The 19,958-nt window shown below is 40.3% G+C and overlaps 1 protein-coding gene across 1 annotated transcript in view; it reads right to left on the bottom strand.

Annotated features, from left to right (window-relative positions):
- Positions 1-19,958, bottom strand: part of KCND3 (potassium voltage-gated channel subfamily D member 3) — a 406,878-nt gene that overhangs the window by 65,844 nt on the left and 321,076 nt on the right. The window contains exon 3 of the mRNA XM_089514407.1: positions 19,719-19,881. Within this exon, the coding sequence (XP_089370533.1) occupies positions 19,719-19,881 (163 nt within the window). The remainder of the gene's footprint in view (positions 1-19,718; positions 19,882-19,958) is intronic.

The following is a 19,958-nucleotide window of genomic DNA, read 5'->3' as shown; positions in this document are numbered from 1 at the left end:
GATTTCAGTAGCTAGGCCATATTAATTTATTAAGGCAGGGCTTTGGCCATTAATGTTAATGTTCTGACTACTAACTGATTTTTAATGGGTGGGTGTGGGAGGTTCAGTACCTTTTCCCTTATCTGTTATGTTTTAAATTATCTTAAATGATTTTGTTATTTAGCGTCAAACTATTATAACTGATTCTAGCTGTATTTGAGTTTAATCTACATTGTGAACCATCTAGGATCCTGCTTTGAGAAAAAGTGATAGATAGATAGATAGATAGATAGATAGATAGATAGATAGATAGAGGCATCTCATACCTCTCCTGCTACAGCCTCTCTAGCTTGTCTGTTCATAAAATCCTAGAGTTCAACCCCCCCTGCCATGCTTCATTAACAACCTTTGCCATCTTAACTAGAATCTCATTTTGTTTGGCCACAGGGGTGAAATGTTGGTGGGTATGCAGACTGCTGCCTACAGTTCAAGTCTTGGCTTGGTGGACTGGAAATTTGCTGGATAGTATGTTGCAACAATTAGGGAATGCTTAGGAAATCCACTGAAAGTAGACTTGCCTTAAGGCTCTGTTACAAAATTATCTCCAGAAAATAATAAAACATTTAGGCTAGGGGTGGACTAAGTACACCTTTCCAGACTCACTGCTTCATTGAAGGGAGTTTCCAGGCACCTTACCATCAGTAAAATGATACCTCTTTAATCCCGGAAATCATCTTTTTTGCCATTGATGTGTATGGTGCCCCCCTCCCCCCCAAACTCTATTTCTGTATTAAACATTGGGTAACTTGCAGGTTTGCCTAACTGTCTTATTTTCCACCCTCACATATCCACTCTCTACATCCTTACATTTATAACATTTACTTAGGATAAAGTCATATGCCTGGTGCCCCCACTTTGTTTATTTGTTTTTCCTTTAAGACATGCCTCTCTTTTAATTCAGTACAGCCAGCTTCAAAGTGTTTTAGGGGTGTGTAATGACTGGGCCCTCCAGTCATTTGGGGTCTTCTCCTGAACCACAATGGGTTAATCTGAGGGGAGGTACATGCTAATGAGAGCTGACATCACATGCTAATGAGCTGTGACATCATAGCTGATGTAAGGTCTAACTGACCAATCAGAGAGTAGGACCGTGAGATTCAAGAACATTCTATGGAAAATCTTTAAAAGGCCCTTTGCGACCATGTGGTTCTTTGTCTCTCCTTCCCTCCTCTTGGAGGAAACCAGATGTTTCTTTGTTCTCTGAGCAGCTGGGGAACAGCTCAGGAATGCAGGTGGAGTTGGCAAGAAGCCAGCTCCCTGCATCCAACAACTCAACACGGACTGCAAATCCCATCACTGTGTGAGTAGCTAGGGAATGTGGTAGTTAGTGCGCTTAGGTTTTTGTTATGTTTATCCAATAGCTTGCCTGAAATGAACTCTTTGTAACTATGCTTTCCATTCCTGCAAGGCAAGGAGGCCTTGCATGAATGATGTCTCCCTATCCTATGCTATTTCTTTAAAATAAACATCTTTCTTTAAAAGTATCTGCTGTCTCTCTCTCTGCTCCTGTACACGCGTCTTAGCTCGGGCGCTGAGTACTAATTGCTTAAACTAGATCTCTCCCTAGCAAGTCCCAGTGTGTGCTTAGGGAAACATAGGTTGTTTGGAAGATTCACTGGGTGGTGGCAGCTACAGAACAGGACCTCAAGGGGTCTCATTCCACTCAGCAGGAGTGGGAATGGGGACCTAGGAGATCCTAGAAGGGAAGTTCAAGGGACTCCCTGGGAGTAAGAGCCACACACAGGGCTGATTGCCCCCAGGGATCCCCACAGGGTGCTATCCCCACTTTACTTGCTTGCTTGTTTTGGAAGGGCATCAATAGACCTGTTACTAACCTGCTGCCATATTATAAGCCTGGTGCTAATCAGCTGGCTGCCAATTTTTACAAGGTAAATGTGCAGCTTGGTAGCTCCAAAATTTATACTTTGAATTTTTTTTAGAAAGGAGAGCAGATGGTATTATACTTATAGATATGCAATGGAAGGACTCATGGACTGCTGCACAACTTCCTTTCATTCCTTATTCTATGTAATCTGAGGTCCAAAATACACTGCAAAGCATTGCTAAGAGGTGAATTTGGATGAAATAGAGGACAGAGGTTCTATGATCTGCAGAAGCACAGAGAATGCAAAGCATGTGGCACAAGATTGACATTACTCATGCACCGAAGTCTATTCACTGTTACCTAACACATCTGCTCTCTTGATAGTGACAATGCAGTGACTTTCAGGAGATAAAAGCTATTAATTCTGCCTTGAACAACATTAAAATGCCACATTAGATTCTTCATTATCACTAGGATTAAGGTACAGGTCGGGAATGTTTGGCCATATAAAGGTAGCCAGCTCCCATTATTTGTTCCTAGTCATCGCAGGCAAGGTTAGAAATGATGGAGTTGTAAGGTAGCAAAAGGTCCTATGTCTAATCAACCACGTTTTCCATCTGGACCATTCTTCCATTTAAATTTACCATAGTCCAAAGCAATAGTGCCCATGATTCTACCACGACAAAATGTTATCTCACAACCACCCTGTGAAAGATAATACCCACCCTAAGTTTGGCTAGTAAGCTTTGTGCTTGAGCAGGGATTTGAGCTCTAATCTTCCCAGTCCTAGTCAATGACTCCATCACCTATACTACCTTCATAGTGGTATTACAGAGGAAGTAGCATTTCTTGGGTACTAATTAAAATTACATTGCCAAATTCTGCATTTATCAGTGCCAAATTTCAAGTCTTACACTGAACAATTACATCTCAAAATGAGCTTACACTGCAATTTTCCATTTAAAGGTTATGCTCCTTAGCAAGGACAGAACTTTGTGCAAATGAGTTTGAACTATCAGAATTAGCTAGTTTATAAATTGAATCAGCTCTGGGAGACTCCTGCTGTCAATGCCAGAAAAGAGGGGTGAATTTAATGAGTCTTTTCAAAAATCTTCAGTGCACCAAATCTCTTCACTTCATGACATCTAACTACAGCAATGAAGGATACTCTGTATTTAACCAACACAGAAGCCTTTGCAATCAGTGTTAACAATGGGATTTCTTTTTCTTTCTCCTGAGCTCACCAACCTCCTTCATTCCCATCTTCTATTAAATCAGCAGTACTAAAGAGGATCTGAAGCCATTCTTTTTGAGAAGCCTGGTCTCAGTATTGAAAACGACAAATTGAACAAATAAATGTGATTTGTTACATCTAATAAAATCTTTCTGGCTCAATGAGGCATTTCTAGCTGGTTATTTTTAAAGTAGGACAATCTGAGGAATACAAAGGCCAAGACATGTGTCAGTGTTGTACTGGAGAGAATGAAACATAAAAACCTATCAAGCAGCTTTGGGGAGAATATATTCAGTTTGGAAACAACACTCCTGACATATTCTCTTCTTTGAGTGTGTCACTTTTTGTTGAGTGCTTCCTCTTTCTTCATCACTTCAGACACAAATGACTTATAAGGCCTTCCTCTTGTAAGGCTCATCACCAGGTTTGTCAAGCCTATCACCCATGTTTGCTCTGACGTAGATTCATGCCAAGTTGGTTTAGTTTGATTTTTTTTGTTTCTATATTTTCCATACATCTTTCTCCCTTACCAGCTACAAAAGAAAATCTGGCATCAGCTTTGAAGGGCATATGGGAACAGATGGATTAATCTGTAGAGAATGCATACCTGATTTAAGCTGAAGATCATTTAGACACATCTCCATGAGACATTTTGGAGGGTTAAATCAAACTGGGCCTTAATATTAGATAGAGTGAAGTGACTGACTTTGGTAGCAGATGCTGGGGGGGGGGGGGGAACAGGACCCCTTGATTATACTAGCTTGCAGTCTCAAATATAGTGGAGGATAATAATAGACTGCAAGCTAGTATTAAAATTAATCTGTCAGTTCATTTGGCTTCTTTCAGTTCAGTTGGTTTCAATTTGCTTATCCCTAAAGAGAAACCTGGAACAATTCTTAAAGGCAATTGAAGATTAACAAAACAATAGGTAGTTAAGAGCAGTAGTAGGAGAGGAGTATATGATATTTCTTTCTTTTCAAACTAGTGTTGGGAATGTGAAAACCAAATTTGTTCCATCCCAGAAAAATCTTAGTTGAAAGCTGCTATATTCTACTAGGGTAGGGTTTCCATATCCCGCCGGGGGGTGGGACTTTCCTGGGTTTGGACCGGTCATCACGGTCCCGCCCTGGTTTGGCCTTTGTCCTGGCCCCCACCCCCAGGAGCGCTGAGGGAGGCTATGGGCTGGCTGCGGCTGCACGGCCACTCCTGAGGCCCTTGCGGGGGCCTCTGATGCTGTGCCTCTCACGTGGGGCCTTTGGCCTCTCGCGGGGCTTTTGGCCTCATGTGTGCTTGTGCAGGGCCTCAGGTGCTGCACGGGGCCCCTGGCGCGCACGTGGGGGGCTGCTTGCACGGGGCCTCTGGCGCGCTCACAGGGGCTGCTCGCACGGGACCTCTGCCGTGCTCACGGGGCTGCTTGGCGGGGCCTCTGGTGCGCTCGTGGGGGGCCGCTCGCGCGGGGCCTCTGGCATGCTTGCGGGGGTCTGCTCATGCAGCTGCTGCTGCGGCCACCACCAGCCCCATGGTCAAGAGGAGGCGGGCAAGGGGGGCAAGAGGGGGCAAGCAGCGGGCAAAGGGGGTCAAGAGGGGCAATTGTCTATAGAAGCCTCAGAAACATGCATTTATATTAACATTTTTTTAAAAATCAGCAAATTTTTTCCGCATGTCCTCCATTTTAAAAAAGTGTCCTCCATTTGAAAATTCTGTCTTACATTTGTCCTGGTTTGGAGGTCCTGACTTATGGCAACCCTATACCAGGGCGCCATTGAAAGTTCAATGTGGATACTAATATGGTATACTTGGTTATCACCCAGATTTTCATGGAATTTTCCTTTGAAAACCTGTCCCATTTTCTCTAAGGGGATAACAGCTGGCTACCTGAGGTGGTGGGATCGCTGCTGGCATGATCTCTACTGAAGGGCAACATCATTTGGGGGAACTGCTTTGGGGGTGGAGTGAGGGCGAGGGTCAATGCCCCCTGTTGAGAAGGCTGGAGAGGTTGTTTGGTCCTTAATTGGTCTGCTGGCAGATACATTATTTCATATGGAAAGCAGGGTGATGTAAGTAAGCAAGGGAGTACCCATAAGTACAGAAATGGGTAGAGGGAGATATGTTGTCAGGAGACAGTTACCTTACCACAACAGAGGGGGAAGTCACAGATTGTCCTTCAGTTCAAATAGCCTGGATAACCTTGGTAACAGACCCCTGGGCTGAAAATGCTACTGCTCCATGCCAGGTGGACAAATCAACATTTTTAAAAATACCATAGAGCATTACATCCTTCTGGTTGCCCTTCTGGGTTGGCAATAGAAGAAACGCTTTTATAGTGCCTTCAGGCTTTCTTGGAGGGGCATACAGAGATGGTGGTGCTGGGGGACTCCTGTTCAACATCCTGACCATTGGTCTGTGGTATCCCTCAGGGTTCAATTCTGTCACCCATCTACATGAAAATGCTGGGAGAGGTTGTCCAGAAATTTGGATTCAGTGTAACCAGTATGCTAGTGATGCCCAACTCTATCACTCCTTTCCATTTGACAACAAGAAAGCTATATCAGTTCAAAACAGAGTCTGTTTTCAGTAATAGACTGGATGAGGCTATACAAATTGAAGCTTCATAGAGACAGGACAGAAGTATTCTTGTTCATTTGGAAGGCATAGGAATTCTGCCCACACTGGATGGGGTTACACTCCCCCTGAAATCTCAGGTCCCTAGCTTGGGCATAGTCTTGGACTCAATCCTGAACCTGGAAGCCCAGGTTTCAATGATGTCCAGAAGTGTGTTTGCACTATTAGAACTAGCGTGCAGCTACACCCGTTGTTTGAGAAGTCAGATTTGGCCATGATAGCACATGCCTTGATTACATTCCATTTGGATTACTGTAATGCACTCTGTGTCAAGTTTCCTATGGAAACTGTTCCAAATTTCAGAAATTTCAGCAGGTCCAAAATGCTGGCGCTAGACTGTTGACTAGAGCTGGTTATACAGTGCATATAACTCCCTTGTTGAAACAGTTTAACTGGCTACCAGTCTGTTTCCAGGCAAAATTTAAAGTTTTGGTTATGACCTATAAACCCCTATACAGCTTAGGTACAGGATGTCTGAAAGACTGTATCTCCCTACATGAGCCTACCCAAGTTTTAAGATCTTCAGGGGAAGCCTTTCTCTCATTCTCACCACCTTCACAGGTACAGCTGGCCAGGAGAGAAGTTTCTCAATAGTTGCTTAGCACTTTATGCCAAGTGAAGCTGGGTTAGCCCTCTCCCTGCTTGTCTGCAATGGGTAGGTTTTAATGTGCTTGTAATTGTTTTAAACCAGTATTTTAAGTGGTTTGTATTTAATGCTTTTGAAGTTTTTGAATTTCAACATGTTTTTAGCTGTATTGTTTTTAATGTAGGATGCAATCTGTTTTGGATACCTCATGGGAAAAATACATGGATATAAATACAATATTTTTTTAAAAATCCAATAAAATAAAAGATCTATTGCATGGGTGGGCAAAGTGTTCTCTAAAGATTGCCCACCCATGTGTTACAGATTTGAACATCAGAAAATGTCTTTTATTTAGTAAGGATGTTTTATGATGGATTATGATCAATCATCACAATCATTCTTAGTATATCAAAATTTGTCCTCTTCATTCTTGGTCATGCTCTTCTGGAACTGCTTCACAGAGTTGTTGTTGCTGTGTGGCTTCTAGCCATTTGTGATTTATGGTGACCCTATAGTGAGCTGGGAATTGAACCCTGGTCTCCAGAATTGTAGTCCAATACTCAAATCACTACACCATGCTGGCTCTCAACAGCCAATAGAAACAGTATAATACAAACCTTGTTTAGTCTAGAAAATCACACACTAATTAAGCTGAGAGATATATTCCTCAGACTTGAAAAGCCTTATTGGTCATAAACACAGACTCTTTTTCAATTTCCTATTCTGAGAACTTTGTTGTGTATGTGTGTGTGTTTTTTTAAAAAACTGAGAATATTGGTTCCTAAATAGGAGCATAAAATCAGACAACAAAGCACCATGCCTTTAGATGGGAGAATAACATGGTCCATTTGCCATATGGGACTGCTGCTCATTTTTGCACCTGATTATTTTCTTAAACTATGGAGAATCACAATCTATTTACTCTTTAGGATCTTGTCTAGGCTCTTTAGGATCTTGCCCCTCCCATTCCTAATCTTCTTCTGATTTCTTGACTGCAGTCTTTGGCACAGTGTTACAAAACCACACAAATAGCCTAATCAATAAAATATGGAACTGATTAGAACTGTAATAAAGTCATGTGTCAGCTTATTTTATTTACCTATAAATAAAGATGTTGAGTTATAGGTATTGAGAGTTTTCAACAAATTCCATCAGGGGATTTCACAGCCCCCTACTCTAACTGATGAAATTAGAAGTTGCAATGTAGTATTCATGAATGTGTTAAATTACTACTGGATGGTCATTTATTCATAATTCACCATGAATCAGTTGTGATTTGATTCACTTCTTAAAAATATTCAGTTCTGAATTTTAGCATGCACTCAGTAATTCAGTTTCAATTCTCACAATTAGATAGGAACCCACTGATTTAAGACAGAAGCCCAAGAAAGTTGTATATTCTTTACCATGCCCCTTGATTTCAATGGAACTTAAAGCATGAGTCAGTCTTTCTTTTCTTTCTTTCTTTTTAAACTGCCAGTCCAATCGCTTTACTTAGGATGTGGCTGCTCTTGATTCAGTTTAGATTGTGTGTTTACTCAAGATGTTTCCTTTCAACTGACCAGTAAAAGTTGTGTTAAAGTACCTGGATACAAATTAATGGAACAAATTTAATGCTGTAAGGCTACTACGTTGAGGAAATGAAATGAATCAAAATAGTACCTTTCATCGCATGCACTGGTAAAAGTCTGATTAACTAGGAGAAACCAATCTTTCTAGTCTGGTGCAGCAATATTTATAGACTTTTTTTTTTGCATGTCCATATTCTACTAAATGTTTTCCTTGCTATCAATTTACTGTTGGTACTGTAATTTTTTATTCTTCTCCTGAAAAGTAGAGTTTGGGGAGTGCAGGGGCTCTGGGAACTACATGCTTTGCATGCAAAAAAGCCCAGTCTGAAGAGAATCACTGCCAGTTAGTGTGGATAGTACTCTGGACAGTATTGAGCTAGATGGACCAGTCATCTAACTTTGTCTCGAGCAACTTCCTGTACTTTCTGCCACAATTCCTAATTATTGTATATCACCTTCCCTGATGTGTAGAGCTCCAGTGGTTGTGGAGTACAACATTCATTTTCTTTCACCATTAGCTATACCAGCTAGGAGTGATGGGCACTGCAGTCTAAAATATCTGGAAGGCATCAAACTGGGGGAAGGCTGTACCTATGCTCCTGAAATTCAAAGAAAGGACTGGAAGATATGTTACAACTATCTTAGGTATGCTTCCTCTAGATCAGTCCCTTCACCTTCACAAAAAAATCTGGTGGGAGCATGAGAGAGGACCTTCTCAATGGCTGGGCCCAGGCTTTTTGAGGGGATAGGATGGCTTCCTCCTTGCTGTCCAAAGGCTCTTTTACTCCTAGAAGCTTTTGAGAACTGACAGTTTTTAAAGAAAAGGCTTTTAAGAATGTGCTGTAATGTTTTAATTGTATTTTTTAAAAATTGTAATGTTTTTAAACTTCTTTTTAACCCTTTTAATGCTATGTTTTATACCATTTAAGCATTGGTAATAGTTTAATTCCATTTTACTGTTGCTTTTTGCTAAGCTTGAACTATATTCTACTTGTTGTTGTTGTTTTTCTTTAGAGACAGCATGGAGTAGTGGTTTGAGCACTGGACTACAATTCTGGAGATCTGGGCTGAAATCCTCATTCAGCCATAGAATCTACTGGAGGACCTTGGGCAAGTCATAATCTTTCAGCCACAATTGAAGGCCAAGGCAAAGCCCTTTGGGATAAACCTTGCCAAGAAAACTCCATGATAGGTTCAATTTAGGGTCACCATAAGTCAGAGATGACTTGAAGGCATGCAACAATAACAATAACGTCTTGATTTTATTTGTAAGCTACTTTGCGTCTTGATGTTGGGGGAAAAGTAAGTTATAAATAAAGTTAATACTAAGTGTCCTAGCTTCATCAAGATGCCATTCCCCCAAGAACTGTGCTGAGTGTGTGAGGGAAGAGCAATGAGGAGATGAGGGAAAAGCAAAGCCAGTGCCTTGGATAAAGTCTTAGCTGGAAAAGGGAGGTGCAGCAGTGCCAGGAAGTGTGAAAGCTAGGATGATGTATGCAATATCACACCACACTGTTATAGCACTATTATTCCACTTTAACAGTTACAGTTGCCTCCTGGGGAATCCTGGGATTTGCAGTTTAGGGAGGGACATTGGGGAGGGTCATTCAGCCAGAGAGCACTTAGGTCTCACTAAACTATAGACCTCAGAATACAACAGGAGGCTTAATTCCCACTCAATTACAGCATATAAGAAGCCAACAGATGTAAATCATATCTGGGCCTCATATGCAACAGGGTTGAACTTTTAAAAGGAGAGTACAAATATATCACAAGAAATAGCATAGTGTGACCTTAACATTGCCTGGCTATTTGTTTCATTGCAGGTATTGGAATTCATGCCCATTTAAGTGTTATTGTACCTTTAGTGATATTCCATTGGGGTCTGAAACCTCATAAATATCTCATCCTATTTCACCATATGCTAGAATGAGTATATTTCCAACAGTAAATAAAACAGAAAAGAAGTAGCTATGTGATCCATGAAGAGAAACAACATTCAGGGTTGAGTAATACCCTTAGTGGATTACTAAAATGTCACAAATATGGCCAGCTTTTGAGTTCTGTAAGAGCTCTTAATCAAGCATAATGGTACAAAAATTAGGGAACAGAGAATAAGGGGAAAATTGATTTATTGTTTCTTTCCCTACCCCCTACTTTTTGTACCACATTTTTAATGTATTAATGATCCAATATAGGTATTATTCAACACTGAATTTTCTTTCTGTAATGGGCATGCATTCTTTTGTTCAACTTTCTTTGGTGATATAAAAATTGCTTACCAATTTAAACTTAATACAGCTTTACTAATTCAGCAATTTACCCAGCGCTGGGAAAATTAGAAATGCAAATGTGATGGGAAAATATATCTCTGCTTGTTTTTTTGTGTGTGTCAACAACACTAACCTGATAAGAGCAGCAATCAATCATGTCAGGGCTCAAGTAAGCAACAGATAAGCTCTTTGCAAAACATAGCAATAATCAGAAACAAGAAAGAGGCGGGAGAAAACCCAGAGCTTTCACTGAACATTTTGGGCAGGGGAAGAAGGTTAGTGAAGGATGGGAAGCACAGGTGTATGTATAGGGGAGACTTTCTTTTATTTGGGCACAGAACTGAGATTTGGGGAATATCTGGACACCTGGCAGGTGTTTCTTGCTTTTAAAATGGCCATACAATCCTTTTCTCCTATGGACTGAGCATTTTTTCATGATAAAAAGTCTTGCATCATACTGTCAATATGCATTTCTGGTTTACTACTTGTTGTTGTGTGTTGTATTTTTTAAATCTTTATTGTTATGCTTTTAAAACAATGTGAAAAATTATGGCTATTTTCATGTGATGTTTGTTTAATTGTGTTTTATCATTTTTGTTACCAAGAGTTTTTGTCTTATCCTTCATAAACTGACTTGGGTCCCTTGTGCAGAGAAAGAGAGCATATAAATTAAATACATATATATAAATAAATGCATAAAGCTAGTATATATTAACTAATGAAGAGGGAGTGATTAAAACATTTCAATGTGCTGCCCTATACTAAACAAATACAGACAAATCCTTGCAGCATTTAATGTCAGCCATATTGGCAGTGAAAATTAACATCTATCGTACTGCAAAGTCATCATGTGTGTGCAGTGTGTGACAAGGCCAGGACATGTAGATAAATGTCCTTGAGGCCAGACACCAAGATGTAGATTCTGTACTTACACCTGTGTGTCTGTGACTCAGCACACTGAGGTGACAGCTTATGTGATGTGCTGGAGTGGTTACATCAGCCAAGGATATATAAGGCTATGTCTAAAGGTAAACAATGCGGGTTACAGTTGTGGGTTATAGTAGTTGGTGTGTATCAGTGTGGAGTTGGTGAATTGGTGTGAGAGCTATTGAGAGTCAGAGAGGAACTTTGTTTGTCTGTACAGTTCCTGCTTCTGTATATAGCTTCTACTTAGCACTTGTAAATAAATCTCTTCACCTATGAGCTGACCTGTCTAGCTTTTTCATTCTTCATTCCACCCTGGTATCTAAGTGCCTGGGTGTAGATACTAAAATATCATTCAAGCCTCATTACCAGCGTGACATTTAAATAATGTAAATGCTGATTACATTTTTTTAAAAAAGAATCAAAACTAGAATATAGAGTGTCCAAAAAGAGAGAACAGGTTGTGGACATTTGCTGTCCCTGTACCCATCCCCAAATCCCTGATTGCTTTGTGTAGTGCAGAGATTGCCAAAGTGGGTGGTACTGGCCCCCTGAGGGTGGTGGAAAGACATGGAGGGGCAGTGATGGAAAAGGGGGTGGAAGGAGGGGCCTTCAGTCAAAGTATTGGCCTGCAAGAAAGACAAGAGGAACCAGCAGCCTTTAGGACCATGGTGGGGATGAGGGTTGCATAAAACATCTCTTTTCAGAGTCACTTAAAACACCACACAGCCTTGTTGATAACGTCATGTAGTGGTGTCTCCCACTCTTCTGGCCATGTCAGCTTTCCCATGGCACCATTTTGGGACAGACAGAATGACTGGAGCAAGAAGTCTCCTGTTCACACTGGCATAGGTGAGAGGCTTCTTGGTTGCTGCTCAGCAGCTGCTCAGTTGCTGCTCCCAGAGTGACCGGGAACGGCAACCGAGATTGGTTGTTTTGAATTTGCAGTAGAACAGTAGACATATTATCAAGAGATAGGAATTGGAGGTGCTAGAATTGTCACTCAAGAAGAAAGGGGGAGTAGCTTGAAAAAATTTGGGGACCACTGGTGTATTGTAGTAATAGCCTGTTTATATACTGATGTCTTTAAAACACTGGTGGCACAAGGTACACTTTGGGTAGAACTCCAAGACACCACTTAACAGGACGAGCAAGAACATTTCCCTGATGCAGCCCAGCCAGTTTAATATGTTTTCAATTTAGTGAAGAACTGAACATTATCATATAAAGAACAGGCTCTTGGTATGACTGTTTAGCCTAGAATCTAAGGTCCAAAACACACTGCAGAAATAACCTAGTCTGAGAATGCTTTAACTGCCCTGGCTCAATGCTAGGGAATTCTGGGAACTGTAGTTTTGTGAGACATTTAGCCTTCTCTGTCAGAGGTAGCTCTGGTGCCACAACAAACTATAATTCCCAGGATTCCCTAGCACTGAGGCAGGGCAGTTAAAGCAGTCTCAAACTAGATTATTTCTGCAGTGTGTTTTGGACCTAAAATGACTTAACTGGACCTAAAATGACTTAACCATGGACTTAATAGTGACCCACTTAATTAGTGACCCACTGATCTTTGGAAATTACATGACCATCCCTTAGGGAATTACAACAAAGCTACAATGAAAATCACAATAATTTGCAGTTTGATGTATCCAAGAACATCATATTCTCTTGAAAGCATTTGTTACTTTTCAGATTGTGCGTGATCACAAGTTTTATTTTGAGCAGATAAAGTGCTATTTTTGTTTTATTTTAAATGAGAGGGCTGAATGTGTGAATGTTGCTGTTAATGATCACAGAATAGGCTGTACCTATGAATGCTTAAAAGGAATTTGAGTGATCTAGAAAATCAGAGTTCTGGGCTGTTAAAAGGATAAAATTTTGTTGTATTTCACCCTATCTTATTTTAAAGCTTAATACTGACATGCAGATAGAACATGGATGGGGATGAACGTAGATCTGGTTTGTTTTAAACATTAGATTTCCAATAATGCATGTGGTTGCTACTGCATAATAATGTTGCCAAAATGAGGTAGGTTAGTTCATTACCTGTTCAGCTGCATTTTTTCTCAACAGTAAATGCTAGTTCAAACTGAATTGTTCAATCAAGAAGGTTTTTATGTGTAATTGTAAAATTGGATTGGAGTTCTGGGAATAAATGCTGGAATGAAAGTACTAAAAGCTGAATTCTATCTGTGGTAGGTAACATCCAGAAAGCATCAAATAGATGCTGGTAGGATAAAAGTGCACTTCTAAAGGTAGTCCAGCAGTATAGTAATTTCAACTAGAGAAACATCCTCTCTAGTTGAAGTATCATAAAGTTATATTTGTGTACTGCATATTGCTAGATTTACAATGCAGCAAGGAATTCACCTTTAAGTAGTAAGAGCCTAATGACAGTATTCTAATTTTTGTAGTACCACTCCAGAGAGAAAGCAGGACGGTGGAAACATGGTACAAAGAAGGATGCATGCCTCTGTATAGCATTTTCATAAAAATAAGGTTAAAGTATTAGATTGCAAACAAAACATCCTTGAAGATCAGTTCACAAAGCAGAAGAAAATCCATCAATGTTGGACTTTAGGGATCTTGCCACACAGTGATTTTGTATTTTTGCATGAAGACAAATGCATATCTTTCCTTTGCATATCATCTTGTTTCACTAGAATTTAAACAAAAACATTTCCTTGTGGCTAATACCTAATCATCTTTCACTCCAACTAAAAGAATAAGTGAGCAAGAATGCCAACATATTATCTTGGGGCCACATATGGTGGATTTTGTGGCACTTGCCCATCCAGATTCCTGTGTTTTTCCCATTTTTCTAAACCCCCTATACATAGATCAAGAAAGAGGGTAAATTGCCTCCACTGGAAATCTTCAGAACCAACAATTTGTCTTTTTAGATATGGTGTAGTCCTCCATCTGTACTATTTTTCACACACACACCCACCTCAGTTTTGATTTGATTTTACATTCATATTCCCAGGTGTACATCCCAACTCTTTCTCAAAATATCCTGGGTTTTCCTCATTCTCTCTTCCTTTCTGGATTTGTAATTGGTTGACTGGCCAAAGCCAAAGGGTGCTCAACAATTGCTCCTTTTCATCCTGGAGAGAAGTGACCAGTGGGGTCCCACAGGGTTCTGTCCTTGGCCCGGTGCTCTTCAACATCTTTATCAATGACTTGGATGACAGAATTGGGGGCATACTTATGAAATTTGCAGATGACACCAAATGAGGAGGAGTAGCAAATACCCTAGAGGAGAGGATCAAAATTCAAAATGACCTGAATAGACTAGAAAGCTGGGCCAAAGCTAACAAAATGAACTTCAACAGGGAGAAATGTAAGGTACTGAACTTAGGGCCTGTACAGACAGGCCAAAATAAATCTGCTTCGGGTCACTTTCGAAGTATGCTGTTTAAATGCCACATGCATCTTAAGAGGCCAGAAGCTGTGCCAAAGCCACACTCCAGTCTTAAGGACTGGACCACAGCTCTGGCACAGCTTCTGGCCTCTTAGGATGCATGCATCATTTAAATGGCATACCTCCAAAGTGACCTGAAGCAGCTTTATTTTGGCCTGTCTGTATGGGCCCTTAGGGAGGAAAAATGAAATACACAGATATAGGATGGAAGGCACCTGGCTGAATGAAACTACACGTGAAAGGGATCTGGGAGTCCAAGTAGACCACAAGTTGAACATGAGTCAACAATGTGATGCAGCACCTAAGGCCAATGCGATTTTAGGCTGCATCAGTAGAAGTATAGTGTCTAGATCAAGGGAAGTAATAGTGCCACTGTATTCTTTGGTCAGACCCCATCTGGAATATTGTGTCCAGTTCTGGGCACCACAATACAAAAAGGATGTTGAGAAACTGGAGCATGTCCAAAGGAGGGGGACTAAAATGGTGAAGGGTCTGGACCATGTCCTATGAGGAATGACTTAGGGAGCTGGGGATGTTTAGCCTGGAGAAGAGAATGTTAAGAGGTGATGTGATAGCTTTGTTTAAATATTTGAAGGGATGTCATATTGAGGAGGTAGCAAGCTTGTTTTCTGCTGCTCTAGAGAACAGGACCCGGAACAATGGATGCAAGCTCCAGGAAAAGAGATTCCACCTCAATATTAGGAGGAACTTCCTGACAGTAAGGGCTCTTTGACAGTGGAACACACTCCATCAGAGTGTAGTGGAGTTTCCCTCCTTAGAGGTCTTTAAACAGAGGCTGGATGGCCATCTGTCGTGGATGTTTTGATTTGGATTTCCTGCATGGCAGGGGGTTGGGCTGGATGGCCCTTGTGGTCTCTTCTGACTCTATGATTCTATTCTCCCCTCACAGCAATCACGTGTCACATCTAAACTCATGCAACATTTCAGAATTTTTTTACCTATTTCCACTGTCTCTATTATTATTTAGGAGTTACAGTCAAAGTGCTAAAGTGCTTTAGAAATATCACACAAGCTATATATTAGGATCATGTTGTTTTGGTGCAAACATTCCTCTTTCCCTTGCTTGATCTCCATTGAATCTGTTTCCTGGAAACAACAGATAGTGGTTACTATCTTAGCTAGTTATGAAATAATTCAAAGAGATAACCAAGTAGAGATGCATTTCATTTCAGAAGCTGACCTGGAGAGTAGGAAGGAAAAGTCCTTGGTAATGCTGGGAGTTCCCAGGAAATACTATGGGATGAAAAAAATAATGTGGCTCTCCAAAATAAAATTGGTTTGTAAAGAAACAAACAATGGCATTTTCCTCATCTTGCGGGGTTCAGAGTCTACAACAGCTGATGCTACAAACTTCATTCTTTGTTTGTCTCAAAGGTGCAACAAGATATCTTTGAATACTGATACAGGCTAACACAGCAAGTCTTGGCACTTGTACAGTGTTTTTAAACAACAATAATTTTAGGAATTTACAATGCAAAAAGCTTCAAGCATTGCTAAACCTGAGAGTAGAGGCATAGACATCAAATTGATCTTTTGTACCAGACACATCCATAATTTCCCTCACTGAATATTTCAGCAATATGCCAGGCTAGTGCTTCCAAGCCCTGATGGTCTCCAGCTCATACACTTTGATCCTACTTGCTTTATCTGGTGTGTAAATTATATGAGATCCCACCCACCCCTCTTTAATGAGGCAATTCACTAATTTACTTTCATCAGTGAGGCTTTCACCTCTTAAATTGCAAATCATCCTGTAAGTGGGGAGGCAACTTGAGCTGGTCCTATTCTTAATTAACCCTGTGCATTAGTTGACCTCACAAGACAGACAGGCTATATAAACATGCGCTTGCCAGGTGAATGAGAATTGCCCAAGGCTTAATTTAAGCTAAATCAGTCTTTAGTTCAAGCATCACTGGTACTAGAAATATCAATTAAATAGCAGAAAGCTCTACTTAAAATCCCTTCATGTTTGACCCTAGACCACAGCTAAATATGCATATTTACCCCATGGAGGAGTTCTGTATCCACTACAGGCAAGCTAAAGGGAAACTTTGGCAAGAGTGTGCAATAGCATAAATAGGAAGCCATTGCTGTTTACTGGTTTGAATGTTGGACTAAGAAACTAGGAGAGCAGAGTTTGTATCACTTCTCAACAATAGAAACCCACTGGGTGCCTTTATCAAGTCACAATTCATTACACAAGGATAATGGCAACTTTCGCTGAATAAATTTTGCCAAGAAGACAGAGTTGTTACAAATTAAGATACATCACAACAAGAAATAAATACTTGCCGGCTAATAGCATACCATTGGTTCTGGCTACCACCCAATGACATGGCCCAGTCAACATGTGGAAAGGAGACTACCTAAAAGGTCCATGTCACTTAAGCTTCTCTGGGCTTTCTAAATGAAAATCAGAGCAGGAATGCAATAAATAAAATAAAACAGGAGTTTCAGATAGCAGAAATCCGAGGTTTATTTTTAAAATCGTATTGATGGTGAGTAAGATGCAAGGAAGTAGCCTCATGTTTTATGTATTTTTCCCCTACACTTACAGCTCAGTCATTTCCATTTGCTATTTCCTCTTTTTGTTTATAAACCACATATTTAATAATAGATTGTTCCTCATTCTTTGTTGCAAGAGAGAAAAACTCAAGCTCATTATAGCTCATGTCGCTCTGACTGTCATTTGGACTTACAAGCAGTCACTGTGATGTGCAATAGCTTTGCTCCAGCCTTTTCTACAGAAGACAAGGAGTTGCTGAGGTGCTATTAGAGCTAATTAGAAGAAAGTCAATTACCAGAGATTTTCTCCAGGGGATTAAAAATGCCAGACAGTCACATCAGCTGCCTTTTGTTTTATTTTCAAATTTGCTGAGAAAATTATTTAATGTTCACTCTTGTCATGAGGGGGTGGGTGGGGGGCAAAGAGAGAAAACTTGAACTTTTGATGTACCAACCTGTACAGTGTTTTTTTTAAAGTATTGATTATAGTTTCTTCAAATGACACCTGTTAGGCCCATATAGGATCATTACTAAATGTCCTATGCCAGTGAAGGGTCTAAAATGGTAAAGGGTCTTGAAACCACGCCCTATGAAGAACGCCTTAGGGAGCTGGGGATGTTTAGTCTGGAGAAGAGAAGGTTAAGAGATGATATGATAGCTCTGTTTAAATATTTGAAGGGATGTCATATTGAGGAGGGTGCAAGCTTGTTTTCTGCTGCTCCAGAGAACAGGACCCTGAGTAATGGATGCAAACTGCAGGAAAAGAGATTCCACCTAAACATTAGGAGGAACTTCCTGACAGTAAGGGCTGTTCGACAGTGGAACACACTCCCTTGGAGTGTGGTGGAGTCTCCTTCCTTGGAGGTCTTTAAACAGAGGTTGGATGGCCATCTGTCAGGTATGCTTTGATTGAGAGTTCCTGCATAGCAGGGGGTTGGACTGGTTGGCCCTTGTGGTCTCTTCCAACTCTATGATTCTATGGAACAAAATGTCAGCCTGATCCTGTGAATATATGTTGCCATTTTGTTATTATTGAGCCAGTGTCAAGCACAATCAGCAGTAAACCACTTGCACAAGGAAGAAGGGAGGGGTTAAGGACACACAGGAGGAGTTCTCCATTTTCAAACTGCTCCATACAAATAAATTCTCCTTACACCCTTTGTGGCATGTCAAAGGGTAACATTTCAATTTGCTCACTAGCCAGTCACAGAAAGTGGTCAAGAACATACGCATGCATTTGTGTAAACACACATGCACACAGACTGGCATCCTATTAGTGATGTACACATGTATAACTTGTGCTAACCATGTGGACAAATTGTACACCATAGCATAATGCACATATTCTGGTGAAAGCAGCAGAAGCAGAATTGTGCGTATAGCAATGTTTCTGTATACTAAAGAAGTGAGTAAGTAATATCTGAACTGCAGTATAATGTACAGAAAAGCAATGCAAATTATCTTTCTGATGGATTGTTCAGCACTTCACATAAAATCATATAGTTGGTAAATATCTCAAAGGTAATTTCTTCCAAATTTTATTGATGTGGGAAATTCACTACTGCATTACTTCTGAGAGGTAGCCATCTAGCCTTTGCTTAAAAACTTTGAAGACAGGGGAGTTAATCACATTCCAAGAAAGTCTGTGTTGCTGTCAAATAGCTCATACCATCAAGAAGTTCTTTTTAATGCTTAGTAAAAATTCCCATGAGGCCATTGGTTTGGAATCCACCTTCTGCACTTCGTATTACAGTGATTAATTGAATAATTAATACACATGAGTGAATCAGCAAGTAAAAATGAATGTTCTGTTTGGGCAGGAGGACCATACCTTCTCCAGGACAATTTTTAAAGTAATTGTTACTGGCTCTCCATTGCTCCATTCAGAAAGTTTGTGAATTGAAACTTCTCCCATTACACAGAATCCTGATTGCACAGAAAATTTCTTTTTGAAAGGCGGAAGACAACACAATGCTGGAAATACATTTACACATCCTAGCATTTAAAAAAATTATTCCTCTCCACAACCAGAAAATATCTGAATTAAAATACACTTGATCCAGGACTGCTAAAGAGGTAAATTGGGAGATTACTTTTATTTTTGGCTTGTAGTAATTTGGAGAAGGCACTGAAATAAAGGTTGGAGTCATGCAGTATACTGATTAAATTGTATGTGGATTTGTCTCCAGTGGATGTCCAAAAGCCTAGACTGCTTGTCCATTTGGACACACAACTGTGACTTTAAAAATGCTGTAAACTTCTCCATGCTGCTTAAGCCTCAGAAGTATGAATATAGCAGCATGATTAATGAAATGTGTAATATACCCGGTACTTTTCAAAATCCACAATGTTGTAATACCTTTAGTAGGTCAACCAAAATGACACAATCTGTATATGCTTTCAAGACCTCCAGGTCCCTTCACCAGGCAAAATGGAACGAAAACAGGTAGGGGAAAGACAGAATATGATTTGATTTTAAAGTCATGTTGTCTATGTGTTGTGTTAAGATGCAACTCTGGGCTCATTGGGTCTTACCCTGAAGGGCCCCCACAGGCTTTCTGGGAACAAGAAAAACTACAAAAGATAATATTGATTTTTCATTTTGAAAATTCAAACCACACGCACGCACACGCACACACACACACACACACACACACATTCAAAACTGTAGTTTTCAGCAGACATGCATCTTACCTTCTGTGCTCGTCGTTTGTCAGCTCTTTGATTCTGATGGTAAATCCGACTGAAGTTGGAAACAATAACTGGAACAGGAAGTGCAATGACAAGCACACCACTCAGTGAACAAATGGAGCCAAATATCTTACCAGCAATCGTCTTTGGTACCATATCTCCATAACTGGCATAAAAGAGAGAGAAAAGAAGATGGGAATATTAGGATTAAGCTGACTACATGCAAACTTCTATAAGCTTTCT

The sequence above is a fragment of the Sceloporus occidentalis genome, unplaced genomic scaffold (assembly GCF_023333645.1).
Source record: "Sceloporus occidentalis isolate IW3139 unplaced genomic scaffold, rSceOcc1.0.p SCAF_3, whole genome shotgun sequence".
NCBI classification, from domain to species: domain Eukaryota; kingdom Metazoa; phylum Chordata; class Lepidosauria; order Squamata; family Phrynosomatidae; genus Sceloporus; species Sceloporus occidentalis.
Note: the sequence above shows the minus strand (reverse complement) of the source record. Positions and strands in the feature narration are given on the sequence as shown.